General features: G+C 41.6%; 2 protein-coding genes across 4 annotated transcripts; both read right to left on the reverse strand.

The window, feature by feature from the left end:
* Positions 1-5,426: 5,426 nt before the first annotated feature.
* fbxo36b (F-box protein 36b) lies at positions 5,427-11,539 on the reverse strand. Its single transcript, XM_028593777.1, has 4 exons — positions 11,421-11,539; positions 8,753-8,861; positions 7,854-8,026; positions 5,427-6,670 (listed from the first exon to the last, which is right to left on the reverse strand). Exons 1-4 carry the CDS (start codon positions 11,535-11,537, stop codon positions 6,212-6,214), a joined length of 858 nt encoding a protein of 285 aa, XP_028449578.1. The 5' UTR covers positions 11,538-11,539; the 3' UTR covers positions 5,427-6,211.
* A 497-nt stretch (positions 11,540-12,036) lies between these two features.
* Positions 12,037-22,806, reverse strand: agfg1b (ArfGAP with FG repeats 1b). 3 transcript variants are annotated; one of them, XM_028594163.1, is made up of 12 exons: positions 22,442-22,805; positions 19,591-19,684; positions 19,202-19,317; positions 18,575-18,707; positions 18,303-18,459; positions 18,021-18,128; positions 16,776-16,920; positions 15,820-15,899; positions 15,634-15,726; positions 15,327-15,485; positions 13,780-13,874; positions 12,037-13,570 (listed from the first exon to the last, which is right to left on the reverse strand). In XM_028594163.1, the coding sequence occupies exons 1-12, from the start codon at positions 22,606-22,608 to the stop codon at positions 13,514-13,516; spliced, it is 1,404 nt and encodes a 467-aa protein (XP_028449964.1). In that variant the 5' UTR covers positions 22,609-22,805; the 3' UTR covers positions 12,037-13,513. The 3 variants fall into 3 exon arrangements, with proteins under 3 accessions (XP_028449964.1, XP_028449965.1, XP_028449966.1); XM_028594164.1 differs by lacking the exon at positions 18,021-18,128 and having other exon boundaries at positions 22,442-22,806; XM_028594165.1 differs by lacking the exon at positions 15,327-15,485 and having other exon boundaries at positions 22,442-22,806.
* Positions 22,807-22,925: the final 119 nt, after the last annotated feature.

Raw genomic sequence — 22,925 nt, forward strand, 5'->3', positions numbered from 1 at the left:
TGAGACGACTCTTTGAGGTAAGATGCTTCAGAAAGGGAAGTATGAGCAAGTTTGTTCAGTAGTTGATGACATTTCTAGGGGTATATGGGAGGGGACAAGAGCAGGAGACCAGGTCTCCTCGCAAGTGGAGTGGGGCTCTAGGGAATGGGCTGGTAAAGAAACCTTTTTTGTTTGTTTTGTACTGACGTGTTGTACTGTCTTATGGTTTGTTAAGTTTTTTATATAATTTGTTATGATTTCACTTATGTTCTGCTGCCTGCGCCTTAGAATCGACCTGATACCCTCTCTACCATTAGCTGTAACATGACTGGTTCAATAGATGGGGGGACCACCAGTAGGCAGATGGTAAGGTTCACCTCTTTAAACACGGGGGGCTTGATGCTGCATTAAAACGAACGAAGATTATGACTTATATAAAAAATTTGGACACAGATGTGATACTTCTTCAGGAGAAAGTTGAGCCGACCTCGGATTGGACAAATCTTTCACTCCCAATTTAATTGTAAAACAAGAGGTACAGCTATATTAATCAGGAAAAACGTTCAGTTTACCTCCAGTAATATTATCACAGATCCAGAAGGACATTATACAATTATCTCCGGTATATTATACCAGAAGCCTGTAGTTTCAGCATCAATCTACGCCCCTAATTGGGATGATCACAGTTTCTTTAATTCGGTATTGTCTTTAATTCCCAATCTGGACTCCCACACTTTAATTCTGGGTGGGGATTTGAATTGTGTCATTGACCCAGTGCTTGACAGGTCGTGCTCCCGACATATCCCACCCTCAAAGATGTCACAAGCTTTGTCCACCCTCATGGACCAGTTTGGCTACATTGATCCCTGGAGATTCATGTCCCCACGTTCTCGTCAATATTCCTTTTTCTCGCATGCCTATTGTTCTTTTTCTCTTTTTTATCTCTTCCCTTATTTCGGTACAATATTTACCCATAACAGTTTCAGATCACTCAGCCGTGGTACTGGATCTTCGTTTTGACCTAAAACCCAAACATTTTAGGTTTTGGCGCCTTGACCCCCTCCTACTTAAAGAAGAAAGATTCTGTGATTATATTTCTGACTCAATCACAGTCTTTTGCAACACCAACAAAAATAAAGAGACCTCCCCATCATTGCTATGGGATACCCTGAAAGTTTTTCTCAGAGGCAAGATAATCTCATACACATCTTATGCCAATAAACAACGCAGAATGCATAAGGATGAACTGGAAAGATTAATCGCAGATCTGGACAGATCGTTAGCAGTAACAAGTGCTCCGGACTTGTATAAAGAGAGACTTATATAAATCTGAATCCCCCGGCGATGACACCCAAATGGACGCCTTCTTTCAAAAACTAGACTTACCAAGAGTTTCACCCAATGACAATCAGAGGCTCCTTTAACACTTTCTGAGATAACAGAAGCAATAAGCTCAAGGAATAGTGGCAAATCTCTGGGCCCTGACGGGTACCCCGTTGAGTTTTATAAGCGATTTTCTAACCAGCTGGCCCCTCTACTTTTGGAGATGTTTAATTATTCATACAGTCATGGCTCTCTACCACCTACCTTAGTGCAAGCCTCCATTTCCCTTATCCATAAAAAAGATAAGGACCCTCTGAACAGTGCATCATACAGGATGATTTCCCTCCTACCTGTGGATGTGAAAATACTAGCTAAAATTGTAGCTCGTCGCTTGGGGCCTTTAATCATCTCGGAGGACCAAACGGGTTCATTGGTGGGAGGCACTCCTTTTCCAATGTCAGAAGACTTCTCGGCGTCATTCATACTCCATCCTCTCCTACAGACCCGGAGGTGGTCATATCACTTGACGCCGAGAAGGCCTTCGATAGGGTGGAATGGCCTTACCTCTTCTCTTCCCTGCAGCAATTTGGATTTAGTACCGGTTTTATTTCTTGTATTAAATTATTGTACTCTTCTCCCCAGACGTCAGTATGCACGAACACACAGCGCTCTGATCCTTTCCCCCTTTCGCGGCACACGGCAAGGGTGCCCCCTCTCTCCACTGTTGTTCGCGCTTGCAATTGAGGCGCTGTTCATAGCATTGAAATCAGAAGGAGGATTCAAAGGAATAAGGAGACATGGAGAGAAACATAGGGTCTCGTTGTACGCTGATGACCTACTCCTGTTTGTAAGTGATCCCCTGTCAAGCCTTCCACCCATTCTCTCAATCTTGGACTCTTTCAGTGTATTCTCCGGGTATAAATTGAACATTTCCAAAAGTGAGTGTTTCCCAATAAACCAATTGGCTACAGAGATTCCAACTCACCTCATACCATTCAAGACCGCTGTGGTGGGTATAAAACACCTAGGAATAATGGTCACACGATCTATGCACACAGTGAAAGAACAGAACTTCTCGGTACTGACGGCAGCAGTTAAACGAGATCTTCAAAAATGGAACCGTTTACCCCTGTATCTGGTGGGCAGAGTGCAAACAGTAAAAATGAATATCTTACCACGGTACCTTTTACCTTTTTCAATGCTTACCAATCTACCTCCCTTGATTATTTTTCAATCTTATTAACAGTATCCTATCCACGTTCATTTGGGCAGGTAAACGGGCCAGAGCAAATAAATCCTTGCTCCAGAGAAGCAGATAATTAGGTGGCCTGGGATTACCCATCCTCCTTGGCTACTATTGGGCGGCTAACACACAAAGGATTTTGCTTTGGTTCACCTCTCCTCAACCAACATGCCTCAACATAACTAGTGTTAAGAAATCTCTAAAAGACGTGTTCGTTCTGATTTCTGGAGGAAGGAGGAGAGGCTGGGGTCGAATTGAAAGTTAACCAAAAGGTTTAATAAAACAACATGAAAACGACAGTCAAAACACAATTGTTACACTGCAGCTGACAGCGGACTGATCTCATGCTTTCCTTGCGGAGTCACATAAGAACAGTCCTGAGACATTCTCCGGATCACACATTTATTCCCTACACCTGGGTGGTTCCTCAAATGAAATCTTCCCCTATTGGTCAGATGTCTCTCAAAAGAAAAGTGTACGTTCCCAATCAATCCAACTATATGAATACACATTCATTGTTCTAATCACGTCTAGCTCAACAGGGGATGGCTCCCCAAAAAGAGACAACAGTTACCTTTCCTGTGGGGACAATGAGCCTCCTACAGTATGCTAAATAACAGCCATAACCTAATTAATTCTTTAGAAGCTAGGTTTTGGGTGAGGCAGTCAAATGCTGATTAGTGTGGTGTGATGCAATTGGTTGATTCAGTGCTTCCTCCAGCTACAGTGTTCATTCAACTAAAAGTACATTTTTATCAGACATCACCAATGTTTTAACTTTTTTAAACCTAACACTAGCTGTGCCAGACTCTCTGTTATCCAATTTAAAGTACTCTTTAGACTGCATTATAGCAAACACAAACTCTTCAAACTTTATTCAGATAGGACTACTGAAGCTTGTGACAGATGCTCTCGGACGCCGTGCCATCTGACACACGTTCTGCATATGTTCTAAATTATCTAACTATTGGCAATCATTTTTTAAATCTATTTCTGACATCCTAGGTATATCGGTTAGTCCTTTGCCACAGATAGCTATTTTTGGGGTGCCTCCTGATGAACTTGTGACCACATCTTGGCAGAAAAATGTTATAGCTTTTGCGTCCTCTATTGTGCGCAGGAAAATTCTCCTCTTATGGAAATCCTCCCAGCCACATTCCTTTAAATCCTGGCTACATGATATGTTATTCCTACTAAAACTGGAGAAAATCTAATTCAGCCTCAGAGGTCGTCCCGAGAAGTTTAACTCACACTGGAAACCACTACTTGATTATGTTGATAAACTTCCCGCTATGGAAACGTCCCCGATCCTACGCTCACACCTTGCCTGGTCCACCGACCCCTCCTTAGATATGACCTCCACGGACAGCAGACAACCTATGCTACATCCTCTTATTTATTTTTATTACTATTATTATTTACTTTATTTTATGATATTTATTTGTTTTACAGTACAAGTACAGACTGTCATCTAAAACCGAAAACCATTAACCTGTTGTTGTTAAGATGTAAGGGTCTCTGGAATGGGTGGGATAGAAAAATGTAAATGTGACTCTGCGGATGTATTGTTTACTGCAACTGTGAATCAACAATTAAAAAAAAATTTAAAAAACTACTGCATAGTTCCCCTTTAAGATTTTTGCTCACAAAACACATGTAGTTTATAAAATCCATCCATTCATCTTTGTCCGCTTATCCGGAATCGGGTCGCGGGGGGAGCAGCTCCAGCAGTGGCGCCAAACTTCCCTTTCCTGAGCCACATTAACCAGCTCCGACTGGGGTGTTCCCAGGCCAGGTTGGAGATATAATCCCTCCACCTAGTCCTGGGTCTTCCCCGAGGCCTCCTCCCAGCTGGACGTGCCTGGAACACCTCCCTAGGGAGGCGCCCCTTACCAGATGCCCGAACCACCTCAACTGGCTCCTTTCTACTCCGAGCTCCTCACGGACGACTGAGCTTCTCACCCTATCTCTAAGGGAGACGCCAGCCACCCTCCTGAGGAAACCCTTTTCGGCCGCTTGTACCCTGGATCTTGTTCTTTCTTTATAAAAAAAACTATGTTTTATTATAAATTACATTACAAGTCCAGCTGAAATGATTAGACAATTAAACACTTAGTTGATTGACAAAACAGTTTGGATTGTTTCCAGTTTCTAAAATATGAGGATTTTCCTGCATTGAGTACTTTTACTTTTAAACTTTAAGTACATTTTCCTGATGATACTTTTATTTAAGTAATATTTTCAACGCTGGACTTTTACTTGTAACAGAGTATTTCTACAGTGTGGTATTACAACCACACTGTAAACGTCTTCCACCTTTGGATACAGTGCAGGCCTGGAGCACAGGTGGCTGCTACTCAAACGGTTTCGGCTAATTCTGAGATATTTCTGGGGGAAATGTCAAAGTCCAGTTTTGTTTATGTTTTTAATTAATGCTTTTCTAGCATTTTTATATACACTTCACTTTGAGACTTTGTTTTTGTTTTAAATCTAACAGAACATAAAAAAAAAAAAAAATTCACTTACACTTAACATATTTGCAGACACTTAGAGCATTACCAACATAAAGCAAAGAAAGACTAGGCAGAGGGAAAGACACTGATGTCAATATGAGCTGGGCACAGGATGGACCATTAGCACTAGCAGCTTGTGCCCCCTAGTGTTTACTGTGTGCACTGCACTCTTAATGCTATCAAACTCACAGACATTGTGTGTCCTCTGCTAGTTTTATATACAGTCTATGGTCCTCTCAGAATCCAGATCCTGATGTAACTCTGACAAATTTGACCTTGTCAAATAGACACCACGACTGCAAATACATTTTGAAATTACAGTTCTGTTTTTATTTTCACAAAGCAATTTCTTTTTCTTTTCGCCTTGATGACACATTTGTGTTGTGTTTATCCTAACTTTATATTGTTTCAATTTAAAAACCTAAAAGCGTTACTTTTTTTAATTGTCTGTCTCAAACTGCTACTCCTCCATACAAGCAGCTAGATGAAGGAGTTTTGGGTACCTGTACGGATGACGGGAACCTCCCTTCTGCAGTGGCTGATGGGAGAACAGACTGACTTGGCTGATATCACGTCGCTATCTCACAGGAGATGGAGCAGTTAAAAATACAACATTGATCTGGTAAACAAACATTAAAATGGAAAGAGTGTCAAACTTAATAATAACAACAAGATAATGGTATTTCAGAAGACTGCTAGATAGCAATGACTCACTATTTAGCCACCCAATTAAAGTGAAGTGTCATATTGATTTGTTACTAAGCAACATAAATATCTTACCACTACTTACAATGTTTGTGTCCCCTCAAGTAAAGTTGAGTCTCATCGTAAGGTGGCAAGTATTACTGAGATTTTACTCAGAGTGAGTTCATGAATGACACAGACAGCAGAATTAAATGTATATTACATCTACAACTTACAATATTGTATATTACAATGAACAAAAGATATGATATGAACTCAAAAATCATATCAACCGTAAAAAAGAATTCATATTTGACAAATAAAAGATAATATTAGAATCAATACACAACTTTTAGTTTGATGAATGTGTATAAATGGCATATCAATACAACAGAAACACAGGACTTCAGCAATATCAGACTAAAGGATTAACTCAGTGTCTTGTCTGTATGGCGTTCTGCTCTACTATTTATTGCTCAGTGTCCTGTTCTGCACTGGCGTTCCCACCCCACTTGGTGTCCTCAAACAGTTGGGAAGGTACAGACACACTGGAATCAGAGCCAGCCTCTGGTTCAGAGTTAAGGTCAGGGTCGACATCACAGTAAGAGCTGGTCTCAAAGCCAGCACCAGGATCATTGCCAACGGAGATAATGGCAGGGTGAGATTTCTCCTCAGAACCGAATGTCTGCTCTGTCTTTGAGCTTTCATCAGGAGATTCCTCTCCCTCTGTATCTGATTCAGGGGCCTGTCCTTCTGGATGCTCCTCAGTCTTCAGCCTCCTGCGACTGATCAACTTCTGCAGCTGCAGCTTGTTGGTGAAGAAGATGGTGCGCCAGCCCACCTCAAGCGCCAGAGATCCAACCTCAGCCGACACGGTGTTGCAGCGCCGCTGCACTACCTGCTCCCAAAACTCCTCTGACCCACACAGCTGAGGAACAGAGATGAGTATAGAAGTACAAGGAATATTAGAATAAACATAAGAGCTGATTGTATTGCATTTATATAATTCCCAATGTATAAAAACAATCTAAGAATTGAACATTACTTTAGATTTAATAACTGGTTATTTATAATGATGAATTCACATGAGAGGCGGACAGAAGACAAAATGAGTAATGGTGAAATCTTAAATAACAGAGTTAAATGTCCCATATTGTGCTCATTTTCAGATTCATACTTTTGTTTTGGGCTTCTACTAGAACATGTTTACATGTTTTAATGTTCAAAAACCACATTATTTTTCTCAAACTGTCTGTCTGAATGTACCTGTATTCCCCCTGTCTGAAACGCTCCGTTTAAAGCGCCTTTCTCTTTAAGCCCCCCTCCTGAAAAATCCCAGTCTGCTCTGATTGGTCAGCGTTTCAGAGTCCTCCTCATCTGCGTTCTCTGAGTCTCTGCACCGTCATTGCAGCCGGGGAATGACGGCACTGTCTACCTATATATAGTATAGCTATTAGACTTTGACATAGTGATGGTCAAATGAAGCTTTGCGAACCAGTGTCCTTACTTTCTGAGCTCACTAGATGGCGCACTCTGTTAAAAAAAAAGGTGAAATGAATGGCAATTCAATGGGTTTTCAAACCCTATTTTGAACCGAGAGCGCCATCTAGTAAGCTCAGAAAGTAAAGACACTGGTTCGCAAAGCTTCATTTGACCATCACTACTTTGACCAACTGCCGCTTTGCTCATTTGAAAGCCATGATGTCTCTTTCTCTCTCTCATGGGTGGGCCAAATTCTCTGGGTGGGCAAAGCAGAGAAAGGAGAGGTAACCTTGCTCCTTATGACCTCATAAGGAGAAGATTCCAGATCGGCCCATCTGAGCTTTCATTTTCTCAAAGGCAGAGCAGGATACCCAGGGCTCAGTTTACACCTATCACCATTTCTAGCTACTGGGGGACCATAGGCATGCTGGGGGAACTCATATTAATGTTAAAAAACCTCATAAAGTGACATTGTCATGCCATGGGACCTTTAAGCGTTTTGATACTTTCACAATATTTATATAGCACCTCGATCGGTTTTACAATAAAAATATACATGCAAAACTCACTTTTTACAATATGGGACCTTTAAAGTTTCTTATTTCAGGATACATTTCTCTGGAACTCACCTGCATGAACCTGCGTGACGTTCGTCCAAGCTGACCCACATCCTCTAGTTCTAGATAATTTATTATCCGCAGAAGTAAGGAGTCGGACAGGCGCTCTAGATAATCATAATGGCCTTGGCACAAAGCCTTGATGTACTCCAAGATTCGACCACCGAAAACCATACCGACCTCCCCTGGGAAGAAGCCCATTATTTTACTTGTCATCCATATTCAAACATTCAATTTGTTCACACAAGACACAATCTGAATACAAAGTGATAAATACCTAATAAAGCACTATATAATGCATTGCTGAACAGGTCTACTGTAGACAGACAATGCTAAGCATTATGCTATATTTTATCAAAGCCTAAGCTTATTGAAGCATAGATGATGCATACATATCCACAGAAGCTGGCCCTTACTGTAAATATGCAATGTAATTAAATAAATAAAAATGTAATGTGTCCTGCTATGACAAGTCAAAATATCTGCAGTAAGAAAAGGTCTAACCTCACTCTTTTTGCCTTGACTACAGTACGTTGAATAAAGTATGATGAGAGAAAAGGAAAACTCACTAATATGCCTATTTCACAGCAGATATTTTGAATCGACAAAAAAACACAGGGGGTTATTAGTGTAATAACATTAATGACTTCCATTCAAGTGTTCCTTGAGGCATGTGACAGCGAGCCAGCATGCACAATACCAGGACCCTGAAACTGAAGCAGCTTAATGGAATTTAGCAATCATTAATTTCCTTATTTACACCTTTGCTTTTCCTGCTATGACATGTCAAAAACATCTTTCTTGAAAAAGGTCTATTACCATCCAGTTACAAGTTATGAGGTTAAGTCGTGTGTGTGATGTGTTCAACTCTAGGCACAGTCCTAAATATGTCCTATGTCATAAGTCCTTACTTTGCAGCACACTGTCATCCAAGAAGTCCTGGTGAGACTCCTTGAGCTCCCCAGGTTTGGAGTTCCTGTCTACAGTTCTCGGGGATATCTTCCACCATCTCCATATCACCTGGAAGTGACCATTCAAAGGATCAGTGTGGTGTTGGATATTTTGACCACAAGCTATGAAAACACAAATCTTATTTCTTGAATGCATTTTTTGTTTAACCCTCAACACTATAATACAGTAATATTATAAAGAAAAAGGGACTGTGAAACAGTCAAATTAAGCAATAGCTCACCACAGAAAAGCAGAACAGAAACGAGAAGCAGTGGCAGCAAAAACTGCCTTGTCCTGTTAGGGGTGTCCCGGGACAGTCAGACACTGTCCTGTGACTCCATGACTGTCACGGGACAGTCAGACACTGTCCTGTAACTCCCAGACACTGTCCTGTGACTCCATGACTGTCCCGGTGTCGTGCCAAGGTACTTATCCTCGCCAGGATTTGTATCCCCTGGCCGCGGGAGCGCGCGTGCAGTCGGAGCGGAGCTTCGGTCCCCCTACAGGTTGTCTAGTACAGCTGAAGCAAAACGTTACATAGTGGAAGACTGACAGCGCTTTCCAAAGTAAGGGTCTTGTTTATCTACATAAATAGGTGTATTTGTCTGTTACATTAAGGCGACGTGTGAATTGTTTAAGGCGCCGTTTATTATTGTGGATTATTCGACAGTATTTTTCAAAGTTCCATATTGACATGCTCCGTAACTATGCCTAGTATCTACGTTAGTCATGTAGGTTAGTGAACAATATCTTTTCCTCGTCTTTGCTAACCCGTCCCTCCCTGCCCTCTAACGTGATTTCTGTTTTCATTTAATTTAGTTTAATATGGCTGTTCAATTAAACACTTTGTTCACCTGTCTGCCATATAAGTTACAGAGGGGATACACAAAGGGTCTTTCCTGCCATCATGTGTGTTATTTTCTGACTTTATCAAGTCACAATAAATAACTTGAGATAATATGGACATGTCTGCTGTTTTCTAGCCAAAGTTACATAGGGGATACACAAAATATCAGGCCGTTTTTCACCTGATATAATGTGTATCCCCTCCCCTACCATGCAAAGGGTCTTTCTTGCCATCATGTGTGTTATTTTCTGACTGTACAAAGTCACAATAAATAACTTGAGATAAAGTCAAATATTGGATACACAAAATATCAGGTGAAAAATGGCCTGATATTTTGTGTATCCCCTATGTAACTTTGGCTAGAAAACAGCAGACATGTCCATATTATCTCAAGTTATTTATTGTGACTTTGTACAGTCAGAAAATAACACACATGATGGCAGGTAAGACCCTTTGCATGGTAGGGGAGGGGATACACATTATATCAGGTGAAAAACGGCCTGATATTTTGTGTATCCCCTATGTAACTTTGGCTAGAAAACAGCAGACATGTCCATATTATCTCAAGTTATTTATTGTGACTTGATAAAGTCAGAAAATAACACACATGATGGCAGGAAAGACCCTTTGCATGTTAGGAGAGGGGATACACATTATATCAGGTGAAAAACGGCCTGATATTTTGTGTATCCCCTCTGTAACTTATATGGCAGACAGGTGAACAAAGTGTTTAATTGAACAGCCATATTAAACTAAATTAAATGAAAACAGAAATCACGTTAGAGGGCAGGGAGGGACGGGTTAGCAAAGACGAGGAAAAGATATTGTTCACTAACCTACATGACTAACGTAGATACTAGGCATAGCTACGGAGCATGTCAATATGGAACTTTGAAAAACACTGTCGAATAATCCACAATAATAAACGGCGCCTTAAACAATTCACACGTCGCCTTAATGTAACAGACAAATACACCTATTTATGTAGATAAACAAGACCCTTACTTTGGAAAGCGCTGTCAGTCTTCCACTATGTAACGTTTTGCTTCAGCTGTACTAGACAACCTGTAGGGGGACCGAAGATCCGCTACGACTGCACGCGCGCTCCCGCGGACAGGGGATACAAATCCTGGCGGGGATAAGTACCTTGGCACGACACCGGGACAGTCAGACACTATCCTGTCCATCACTTCGGTAGTCAGACGCTATAACCCAATCAGATTGCTTGATTTGAGCTACCAGTTTTGGAAATGTAGCTCGCTAGCTAGCTAACGTTATCATTTATCATAGAAATATTTCATTTTTATGGTAACGTTTGCTAAGTTATACATATTCATATAGCGTTACACCTCACACAGTGAGCCAGTGAGTTATGATTCTCATGTTAATAATCAGCAGCAAAATAACGTTACAGTTAGCATAACGAAACTTTGATTTAACGTCAGCTAGCTAGCTACATTTAAGTTTTGCGTTCTGCCAGTGTACATTTATTTTCTGTTTATCAAGGCTTTGTTAAGGTTAAGGTTAATTTTCTTAACTGACGTTACACGAACAGGGGAAACGTTAACGTTAGCCGCAAACACAAATTCCGTTAAATTGTTCCCTAGCTAACGTTAATACTGGTTGTATGCGGTTGTACGTGGCAGGTAACTGTTACGCTACCTAGCTAACGTTAACGTTATAATGTGAAGTTAACGATAAAAGCTATCAACGCCGAGAGAAATTACGACAACTTAACGTAACCCAGAGTTATGACAGTTGAAAAAAATATCAATACTTACATCTGACTTGGTGATTATGAAAGAATAAAAATTCGTATTGGGCGGAGGACCGCGTCCAGAAGTTTCAAACAACAGGTCTGGTAACAGGGACGCCATGGCAAAGTGTTGTGTTGTCATGGCAACGGCGCTTCCATGGCTTTATAGGTCCAAGCTAGCTAGTAGCTAGCTACATGGGGAAAAAAGTTTAGCTTGTTTTACCAAAATTCAAATTAACTACCATTAACTACACTTTGCTAAAAGTCTAATACAACAGCCCTGCAACAAATTCTACCTTCATGGGAATTATAGTGTTGGGTTTTGGTGTTTATTTAACCATATTTTAACATTAGTTTTTGGTTTAGTTGCGAGACGTTTCCAATATGCAATCTACTCTCATTGACAGAAATTAAATGGACAAGAAACTAGTAAAACATATCAGCTTACACAAACAAAATTACTATTATAACCTTCACAAAGGTAGGAACAGCACAGCCGTTTAGCTGTATTAGTCTCAATTAGTGTTACCTGACTGAGTATACCTAATAAACTGGCAACAGAGCGTATTTAGTCACCTCTCTGATGGAATAATCAAAAGACATGGTTACACAAAATTGTAGTTAAAAATCTTTTAATTTATTTATACATATATTTATATATGTACACATGTCCTTACTGCTTCTTGTAAAGACAAGAAACACATTGTCAAATTCATTGTTAGTCATTGGTGGCACAATCGAGACACTAGTTTTCCAGAGTCCCAGGTTGATAAAGTAAGGTAATAATCCCTTAATTAATCGGTTCTTTTCCTTGCCTTAATAATGTAAAGGAAACTGAAGAGAGATCAATATTTCTCCTTATCCTAATCTTCACTCCATAAGCTTTTTCATCAGAGGGCAAAGAAAAGGACAGATGTCAAGGGAGTGTAGTGAAAACAACTTAACATTTCATAAATATTTTATGTTAAAAGGCAGGGTCTGGTAAACCTGTCATTACCTGTCATTCCCTGTCAAGAGGATAAGTCACCCGCCACAACCATGTCAATCACCACTTCACTTGTTTTGACGCAACCCAATTTGGGTCACACCCACAACCCTAAAACCTTAACAGTCTTTCCTTTTGTCTTTATCATATTCATAAAATAGAGTGAATATCTGAAAGCAGGAGAAAGGTTACTTAGAGTATATTTAACAATTTTTCCAATAGTTATAGATTAGTTAGGGTAACAGGACGTAGAAATAATCATCTTCTAGCCTGCATTTCTTGTCTCTTTCCTCCATTTGTGCTTTATTATGCTTGTCCCTTTACCTGGTGGGATAAAACATCTGAAGTCTATGCAATCCTCATATTCTAGGAGCTGTCCCTGGTTTCAAACCAAAATTTAGCCCCTTTTCACATTTTCACAAATATTGGCAATATTATTAAAAGGATGACAAATAGTCCAGGATCAATGCTGTATCCCAGCCACCTGTTTGGTATGTTACTTTAGTTTAAAAAAAAAAAAATGTGGGTTTGGTTGCTTTGGGTTATAGGCAACTTGTAAGTTAATAAAGGACATTTTGCACCTTAGTGTCCGTATAGCAACAATTATGCTGAAATAACTAAAAGAAATCCCTTTTGAAAATGAAATACCTGCATCGCCATGGTTGCTTCAAACCAGAGATCATGGATTTGGATAGAACCCTGTTAATAATCTTAAAGTCTATACCCTTACCCCTTAGACACTTTGTTGTCAGTTTTTTTTTTCTTCAACAAGGTATGTGTATACTCACCCTTGTCCACTCAGTCCTTGTAATACATAACATGTACTTAATTGTGATTACATATTATGATATGCACAGAGCTTACAGTTGTAAACATAAAATAAAAAGCATATAATGTATGTAGTCCAAACAGTACATTTTTTTTCTCTCTCCGCATAACAGTCCCTTAGTCTCCAATATAGTCATTTGTACTCCTTGATAGTGTTGTAAACTTCTTTTTATGAAAAAAGAAAAAAAGTGTTTTTAAGAAATAAAAAAAATAAAAAGACTGTACTGCCACTAGTTGCGTGATGGAACGGATGCGTTGAATATGTGCTGCATGCTGCCCTCTGGTGGCAAGGACTGGGAGTTGTGCTACAGGAAAGGGTTGGTTGAACCCGCTGAAGGGAATGACCCGGCTGGGGCTCCCGCCTGGAATAAGAAAGGGATGGATGTCAGACACCAACAGAAAACATTCTAAGACGATTGTCCCTTCAAATCAATGTTATTAACAGAAATGTTTTCAATGAAATCAATCAGTACAATTGTTTTTCCGATACTTATAAAAGCCCCCACAGTACCTCCTTTGTTGCCTTCTTTAACCCCAAAAGCTGGGAAAACAAAAGGCAAAGCATGCTCACCATGAATGGGTTATTGGACATGCCAGGGCCAGCCAAGGGCTGCCCAAAGGGCGTCATGGAGGTTTTGTTCTGTCCGTAGACTGGGAATGCAGGGCCTAGGGGTGATAAAGGGAAAGGGTTGTCTGCTCTCTCCTGCAGTGTAGAATAATGTTCTTATTATTTGCAGATAAATATAATAAGAATGCAAAATGTTTCCATAAGAGACCAAGTGTGTTTTGGTGTATGCTTATTGCACAGAGTTGTGTGCTGTCATAGAGACGGTGGTTCCCCCAAACAAAGAAAACTCTGACGCACAGATGGTTTAGCTTAAGTGGTAAGTATAAGAGGGTATAAGTATATAAGGGTCACAGTGGCCTGGAGCAAAGTACATACAAGTAATACTAACAAATGAGGAAGAGACATAATACAGTGGCCCCCACCCTGGCAGGTGTTGTGTGAAGATAGCAGTCCCGGTGCGGAAGAAGAAGAGGGGGCCCAAGAAAGAAAGTATAAGAGATGAGGGGAAGAATAGATCGGGGCTCACAAGGTCCGACAGTCTAGAGATATGTGGACCAGCTCTGGCTTTTTGTCCGTTGCTAGGGAAACTTAGTCTCTGCGTGCCTTGTCCCACAGATCTGTGTATTGAAACTCAGATGCTTGACTGATTAAACAAATGTATTTGACTTCATCTTATTGTCTTATTTGGCTCTTGCTTAGGATCAATGTAATTCCAATTTAAAGAATACGCAGGGATATATAGATCTTTTATTTGGAGTCAGACACATTGTCCCAAAAGGGGCAACACAGAGGTGGAAAACCCCAATTTCAACAGTTACATTTACCGGCCAAAAATAGGAGGCTATAAAGAGTCAAAGATAAATTATCTTTTTAAACTAAACTAAATTCTGAGTTAATTTTTTAAAAGCACTAAGGGACTAAAGCCGTCTACACATGATATGCGGCAAAACCACTTTGCGCTGGCCGTTCCATTGATTTCCGCTCAAAATTCAAAATTATTTCAACCTCTGACCTAGTTGCCGCTGACCTTTCAAAAGTGCAACCAATGAGATAACAGCAGGTTGTTACCTAGCAATGGGTAATAGGTTCCTTGCCACCCTAGATGACATTTACCTGCGCTGCGCTTTGCTCTCTAACGCTTTGCTCTACTACCTAGTGGTGCGCAGAGAGCAAATCATGCGTATCATGTGTAGGCTGCTTAAAACTGTGAAGACGAGGGGACAAAATCAACAAAAGAGCCAAGCCCAGCGCGTTTTGATTGCATTCAGGTGTGAACAGAGCCTTGTGAGTGATGCCCAGAGCAGAAACCCTAAAGCTTTGTACCCTAAATGCAACATTTTATCACTGTGCAGTAGCTGCCACTGACAAGTCACTTTTAACGTGCTGCAGCCTCAGCAAGACAAACAATTCCCAAAGCAGATGGCCACCATGTAGATAAAGAAACATAAAATTCATGCCAAGAAAAAATGCTGCACGTGACCTAAATCACTGAAAGGTACTGCACAGGTGGAACAGGGTAAGAGGACAGAGGGGTGTGGGAGGCCACTAACCATTAGACTGAGGGTGGTAGGCGCCGGGCTGAGAGTAAGGGATGGAAGCCTGGCCAGGGAATTGCTGCTGGAAGTTTCCGCTGAAACTGGTCGGGAGGCAGTAGGAAGATGCATTTCCAAAGCCGGCGGGCATGCTCATAGAGCCAGTGCCAAACGAGGCTACGAGACACACGTAGCATGTGTGTAAATGCATGCGCACGCACACACACAAATTCTAGATATGTTGGCAAATCACAAAGCTTCTTGGCAATGCAATTACATCAAAGTAACAACAATGTTTAATTAAAAAATGTAAATGTGCACACACCCGCAGCTGGAGCTCTGCCATTGGTCTGGAAAGGGTTGGTGGCCATCTCCGGGGCGACGGCTGCAGCAACGAAAGGATTTGTGGATGGGACGGCTAGATGAAATGCAGGTGGAAGTTGCAAAATTAGTGGGAAAATGTATTTTAATATTCTGTATGCATCACTGTAGTGGTAATCACTATAACCACCTCCAAAGCCAGGCTGCATGCTGGGTAACACAGGTGGATTCTGGGCGGGCGATGAACCAAGCACTGGTCCAAATAAGTTCCTGTGAAGAAAATGCCCCGATTAGATGTGGTTACATTCGTTTAACACATGCAAGACGCATGACATGCATTAATTAACCTGTAGAACTGATACACTGATAGTGTAATAGTTTGCCGATTTTTCTTTAGCTGTGAAAGGATGTCTCATAAATTTCAGGGGAAACTGTTGACTGGATTTGAAAATTTTAGTTGGGATTCAAATGTATGCATTCTCTTAGCTTCGCCGTAGCTGAGCTGGCGTGCGCCAATGTGACGTCAAAATGATGTAGATCTCGCTGGCACGCCAGGAGGACTTTTTTTTACCGGCGAGCGACAAAGAATAAACAGGAAGCATGAACGAGCTTGAGGGCAACCGGATGCCAGGACTCTCAGAGTGACTGCAAGTCATAAAAGAACTCCTCTTAACCCAGTAAACTTACTGGGTTAAGAGGAGTTCTTTTATGGCGAATGAAAGGCTTGATCTGGCGAAGTAGGTCATCGAATCAAATCGAAGCATTGACGTCAATGCTGCTGCCAGTTCTGCTGTTGTTTACCTTTTTCTTCTTCTTCTAGTCGGTAGCCTTTCCTCATTAGCGCCACCTCTGTTCAGGAGCAGACTACAACTAGTTACAACGCGCAGTTAAGGCGCTCCCATGACATCACACAGGCGCTCGACAGGCCAGTATACCCCACGTTTAAGTGATCCACTACACCATTTCACCATGTGAGGAACATTATTCAACAACACACGTTGCACACTGAATTAATCAACGTCATGTAGTATTCATACAGTGTTTGTAGGCCAAGGAGCAGAGGCACCCTGTGTAGGAAATTAACAGTTTCTGGTAAACATTTATTAGCAGTGCTATTATTACTTCGTGTGTCTGCCAGTCTCTCACCCTGGCACATTGCTGGCTGTGGTAACAACAGAGCTGAGCTCGTTGTCCAACTCAGCCAGAGCAGCGTATCGATCCTCTCTGCGGCTCTCTGTCTGGGACTGGGTAGGGACGGCATTAGACATTGACGGGATTGGCACACCTCCCCCTTTCGGAAAAAAAAGATTTATTTTAAATAAGATACTCACAAATCAAGTGCCACATGCATACGCAACCACACACTCAAATAATAGAGAATTAAAAGGAACATGCCGACTTATTGGGACTTTAGCTTATTCCCCGTATCCCCCAGAGTTGGTTAACTCCATACATACCCTTCTTATCTCTGTGCGTGTCCTAACTCTGTCTGACCCCCACTGCCAGACTAGCTTAGCACAGATCCTGGAGGTAACCTGCTCCATCTAGCCTACTGCTCCCAGTAAGTGACAAAATAACGCCAACATGTTCCTATTTACATGTTGTGATTTGTATAGTCACAGCGTGTACAAATAACAAGGTCACATGAGACACAGCCGTCTTCTAACCATATACATACTGGGAACTATATTCTCAGAAGGCGAAGCACTGCTACTTCTGCTACTTGGGCAGAGTGATTTGCTCGCAGCACCCGAGAAGCCCCGTGGTGAGGAGCAGAGAGTAACAATGGTGCTTTTTTTTTTAGGTGTTGCGCTACTCACTTCGCCCAACTAGCAGTGCTTCGCCTTCTGAGAATATAGTTGTTGCTGTGCTAAGCTAGGCTAGCGGTGGGTGCGTCAGAGTTATGCACGGAGATGAGAAGGGTATGTATGGACTGGGGGATACGGTGAATAAGACAAAGTCCCAATAAGTCGGCGTGTTCCTTTAACTAAAGATTCAGGGAAAAGCGTGGTATTTTGTAACAGGTTTAGGGCTAAATGTCCAATGGGTGTCTCCTTTCACAGCACTTTTATCAAATTAATTCAAATTGAAAGGACGTGTCGGCGTGTTTTCCAACTTTGCTAACGACGTAGCATGTCTAAAGTGCTTAAGAGCATTAGTTTAAAAACCTTTTAAATCTTCCAAGAGAAATGTGCTTCCATCAAATTTTCCAACAGTAGTGATGATCAGCGTCAGTGCTTCATGCATCTATAGGTGATTACAGAAAGGGCTTGCCCAGTGGACACAGTGGGTAAGAAACGAATAAGTTTATTAGTAAAAATAAAAAATACTGAGATGAGGGCGAGTGTGTGGATAGGGTGGAGGAAAGACAATGGTGGGGAGGGGGGGTACCTGATGAAAAGGACTTTGAGGGGGGTGACGTGCTCAGATGGGATGGAATTGTAGTGTTTCCAAATGCCTCAAAGTTGGCAAAGTTGGTATCTGAATTACCCTGAGGTGCTGCAGCCATACACAAGGAAAAATGAACAATGAATGTGGAAATAAAAACAATGGCAGGGCAATGCATGGGATGATGACATACCAGGCTTCACACTGCTAAATATCTGTATTACGGTGTATTGAGTGTCTGAGTGAAATGTTGGACCTTTTGAGAGAAAGCTACAGCTATCTTACCTGACTGGCTGGGAAAATGTGCAAAGTTGGCAAAGTTGGTAGAGCTGGAAGATTGAGTGGGTGGAGCGGCAAAGATGTCTCCTCCCAGGTCAGAGAGCAAGTCAAACTTCTTCTCCTGAGCAGCGCTGTGAGCCTGGGAACGACCTAGCCCCGGAGACTGGGCAGTGGGCGCGCAAATTAAAGAGTTAAAAGTCTTCTCCATCCAAATTCCAAAAGACATCGTAGACGCTTATCCAACGGACAAATAGAACCTCAGAGAACATTTCTGTTACCTGGCGCAGTGGGGTCTTGTTGAGCTGCAGGGTCTTGAGGGGTTGCACTTCTGGGGTACTACCAGTGCTGCTGGCTGAGGAGCCAGAGGCTTGGACACTAGCTACTGCCCTTGCCTGGTCTGGAGGAACATACCTAGGCATCCAGGAAAGAACACCAACACAAATGCAGAGTATTAACAACAAAGAGAGAAAGAAAATAAAAAGGAAGGCTTTTAGAACTGATCCTGACTGACTGGGGCACTACGCAAGTACAACAAATGGGTAATTATCTATTTGATTGGGCTAAAGGTAAGTATTTAAATCAAACGGGACCTTCCTTCATAAAGCAGTTTCTAAAGTTGTTCTCTTTCCACAAACACTGCATGCAAAAGAGGAAAGTGACAAGGAAGAGCATGCTATTAAACTGAAACATATGGTTAACCACCATTGACTTTATAGCACTCCGTTATTTAAAGCTGTATGCACCCAAGTATAAAATATTGGTTTATCTAACCATTTATACTATATGCATTCAAGGGGTGAAGGACTGAAATAAGTATTTTGGTTTGCGATCTTTTGACAACAGGGTTTACTCTTCCCAAAACATATCAAACAAACAAAAAAAAATAATCAACAAGTTTATGTTACCATCTTTTCTTTTCATATTTTTCCTGAAGGAACTCTTTTACTTTCAGTGGTTCTCGGAAATCTGGAACAACTAATGTCCTGTCGTCATAGAGGCCCAACCAGATGTGTTTACAGACCTACAGGGGGGGCAGAGGAATGAGGAGAGTGGGAGGTAAGAAGGGGTTGAGGTGGGGGTGGTGGCAAAGCCAGGAGAGAGGTGAGAGGAAGTAAAAGGGGAGGGGGAGGACGAGAAATGCGAGAGAAAAGTGGGGAGAGAGGAATGCCAATAAAGTTGACTATGCAGGGTTCAGGAAATGCCAAGATGAATCAAAACCAGAATGGCTATAAAAATACTGATCAACAATGTGAAATATGGTGCTGAGTCCTTTGGTGTAAAGTGTGCCCGATACCTCATTGCTGTGTTTCTGTAGGAACTCAATTTCCTGATGTGTGAATGTGGTCATAGAGATGGACTTCACTCTGTGTGGGGGGTTCAGTCCTCGCCTGTAGGTGGAGGAGGTACATTTTCTTTTTAGCTTTTTTCCCCGTTTATTGGCATTTTAGTTAACAAACAGTAAATACTACATACAGATTATAACAAATGTTACAAAAACAGTACAGAATTAGAAATTGCCAATATTGTGCTCACTGTTATTAGAGATTTATAGCAGATGCCATCATAACTATACATGTTTATAGAGTCAGTAAAGGCTGTGAACTCAAACTCACTTCTTCATGCCTCATTGTTTCGAATCACAGTGAATGTAATTAAAAAAATATATTTTGACATGGATCCACAGAAAACACACTTGAGTAATAAAAGTTCAAACAGATCTCTACCAACTGATCTAAGCCAAGTACTAACACAAAACAACTAATTGCGTAATTCTTTGCAGTTTGTGACATATAAAAGTCACACCGTAACAGCCAACTGTTTTAAGAAGTCACATAATGAGCCAAATTGAAATCCCCTGTGTGTATTGGTAGGTGGGACAAGTGACAATAGATCAGGGTTTATACGCATTTTAACCAATACTTTTTGGCAAATTTCCATGATTGTTCCTGAAAAAGTCAGTCGACATTATACAATAAGAATACAAATCTGTGTTAAAGTTTACCCTCAGAGGTTTAACTATAAAATGAATGACAATGTATGTGGTTCATAGTGGGATTCATAATATCGCTCCCCGAATAGAATGTTGAGGTTAAGACGACGTGAAAATACATTTATTAATGACATATTATTATGCTGTGTTAAAAATAATTCCATGACTTTTCCAAAACTTTCTGGGACTTTTTATGTTTCCAAAACCTTTCCAGGCCTGGAATTTGCATTTTTCAAATTCCATAAGTTTTCCAGGTTTTTTTCAAAACGTATGAACCCTGATAGATTAAATATACTTTGAACAGCTGGTTGGTAAGTTTTATGGCAAAAGCTAAATCAAGACGACAAATAAATCTGTGGCCAGATAATTGAATCATTGCTTGTTTATATAGCACAAAATGACATTTGTGCTAAAGGGTCAACTATCAACACTGAAGGAAAAAAATAAAAAATAATCAAACATTTCAGAGTATAGTAAGGGCAATCATATAATTGTTTTTAAATGGCTGGAAATTTGCCTCGAGCAGGCAGTTCTCAATATACGAGGGTCTGCGCAAGAGGGCCAACCGCGAGGAAGGGCATCAAGAGCCTATTCTGGATGAGCTTTTATTGTGAAAATGGGAGACACGGTGCAGTTAACAACTATTGCTTCCCCAGTTTTGGCTTCATGGCAGATTCGTTATGACAAAACCACTGTTGAAAAGAGAAAGAAATCACTTGACATCTGGGCTAGTGTTCGCCATAAGGGGATGTGGGGTCTATGGTCAATTGATTGCAAAACACATCCAGCCATCACCACCTTTAAGGCTTGTGATGGCAGCGCCGTGCTCTGGGGATGCTGCTGCAGGCCATGCAAGGCTTGTTAGGGGTTAAGTCAGACACATCCTGGAGGAAAACCTGATGCAATCTGTAACAGGAATGGCTGAAAACCAACAATGTAATGTTCTGGTGTGGCCAAGTCAGAGAGGCTGGCCAGGCCTTCATCCAATCCAGAATTGATGGAAGGATTTGAAAATTGCTGCTCACTGCAACTCGACCGTGCTTTCAGAGTTTTTGCAAAGAAGACTGAGGAGAAAACCGCAGTGTCCAGATGGGGCAAAGCTGATACAGACCCTTCCGCATAGACTCAAGGCTGAAACTGTTGCCAAAGGCGTAATTAATTATGTTGTTTAATTTGTAAGTCATTTCGATACTTTTATTATACCACCAGAAAATACACACCATATTGATATAAATTGATTACGTGGAAATTGATTTTTTTTCTCCTTCATCTTTATTTCTATATCTTAACTGGCGCAAAATTCTGTCAAAACCCGTTTCTGATACAGTGTATATATACTGTCTATAGATATTACACATCTGTAATATATCGGCCTGTTTTACACCCTTTGACCAATAGGTGGTATTGTGAGCAAATGAAGCCTCGAGAAATGAACCCTTTTGTGAACCACTTTGCTGGAAAGCTTCCATGCTTCATCTCGCCACCGCTAGCCTTAATATTGGTTATGATTTCATAACGACTGAAGGAAGAACTGGTTTCATCGGACAGCAGCTGAGGAAGGACCCACTGCCCTGCTTCGTCTTTTTAACTACTCCCCAAGTAGAGAGACCCACCCTGCCCCTGCTTATCTAGAGGTGTGTGTTTGCGACATGTCGTGTCGGAGGTCTAGCTAAAGTTCAACAAGAGGTTTACATGTGACGTGCGGTCGTCAAATATTTGACTATTATGAATTTTTTACGTTGTGCGTGCTAACCTTGCACGACCATACCGGCAACCTGAGAGACACACACACACACACACACACACACACACACACACACACACACACACACACACACACACACACACACACACACACACACAGACACGTACTACTGAAGTCACTGAAACCACCCCTCACACTCTGCTTAAACACCACTTCTTTTCACACTGAAGTAAAGCTGTAAACAAACTAAACTACCGACAATGCCAGACCCAAACAAACGGCAGAACCGACGTTACCTGTCCTGACTTTCACACTAGCTAATAAGCTAACAGTACCACCAAGTCAGTTGAGGACCGGGCAAATCCATGACCGACGGCGGCGTCTTTTGTCCTTGCCTGGTGGACACTGTAAAACAATAAATATGATACTTTCGTCCAAAAGGATACTCACAAGATCCCAGAGCAGGTCGTACAGACGAAGGAGCCCACTGTCATGTTGACATAGGTCGGGCCGCGCTGGTCGCAGTCGAAGCATTTCCTATTCGCGGGCAGGCTAGTCATTTCCCGGAGCATCTTCAAATGAGTCTCCTCTTGCTTACGCTTCGCACTTGTCGCCATAGCCGAAAACAGCGGGCTAGTATCACAGGGGAAGAAGTTTGTTCAAGAGACCCGACACAGGGCGGGTGTCTTCGGGGTAGACTTGTCGGTAGCAGCAGCGGCGGCGGCCGGGGGAGACACTTTCCTTGCCGGGGAGACTGGGGCGACTGACGAACTACTTCTTCTACACGGCCATTGTGTGACACAGACCGGCTTCACAAGCATAGGCGCCATCTGTTGGTTTGGAATAATGCCTCGTACACTGAATAACTCACTCATTCAGAAATATTTCAGACAGAAATGGTGCGATGAAAATACTAGCAAAACTACCCAATCAC

This window comes from Perca flavescens, chromosome 12 (assembly GCF_004354835.1).
Source record: "Perca flavescens isolate YP-PL-M2 chromosome 12, PFLA_1.0, whole genome shotgun sequence".
Classification (NCBI taxonomy): domain Eukaryota; kingdom Metazoa; phylum Chordata; class Actinopteri; order Perciformes; family Percidae; genus Perca; species Perca flavescens.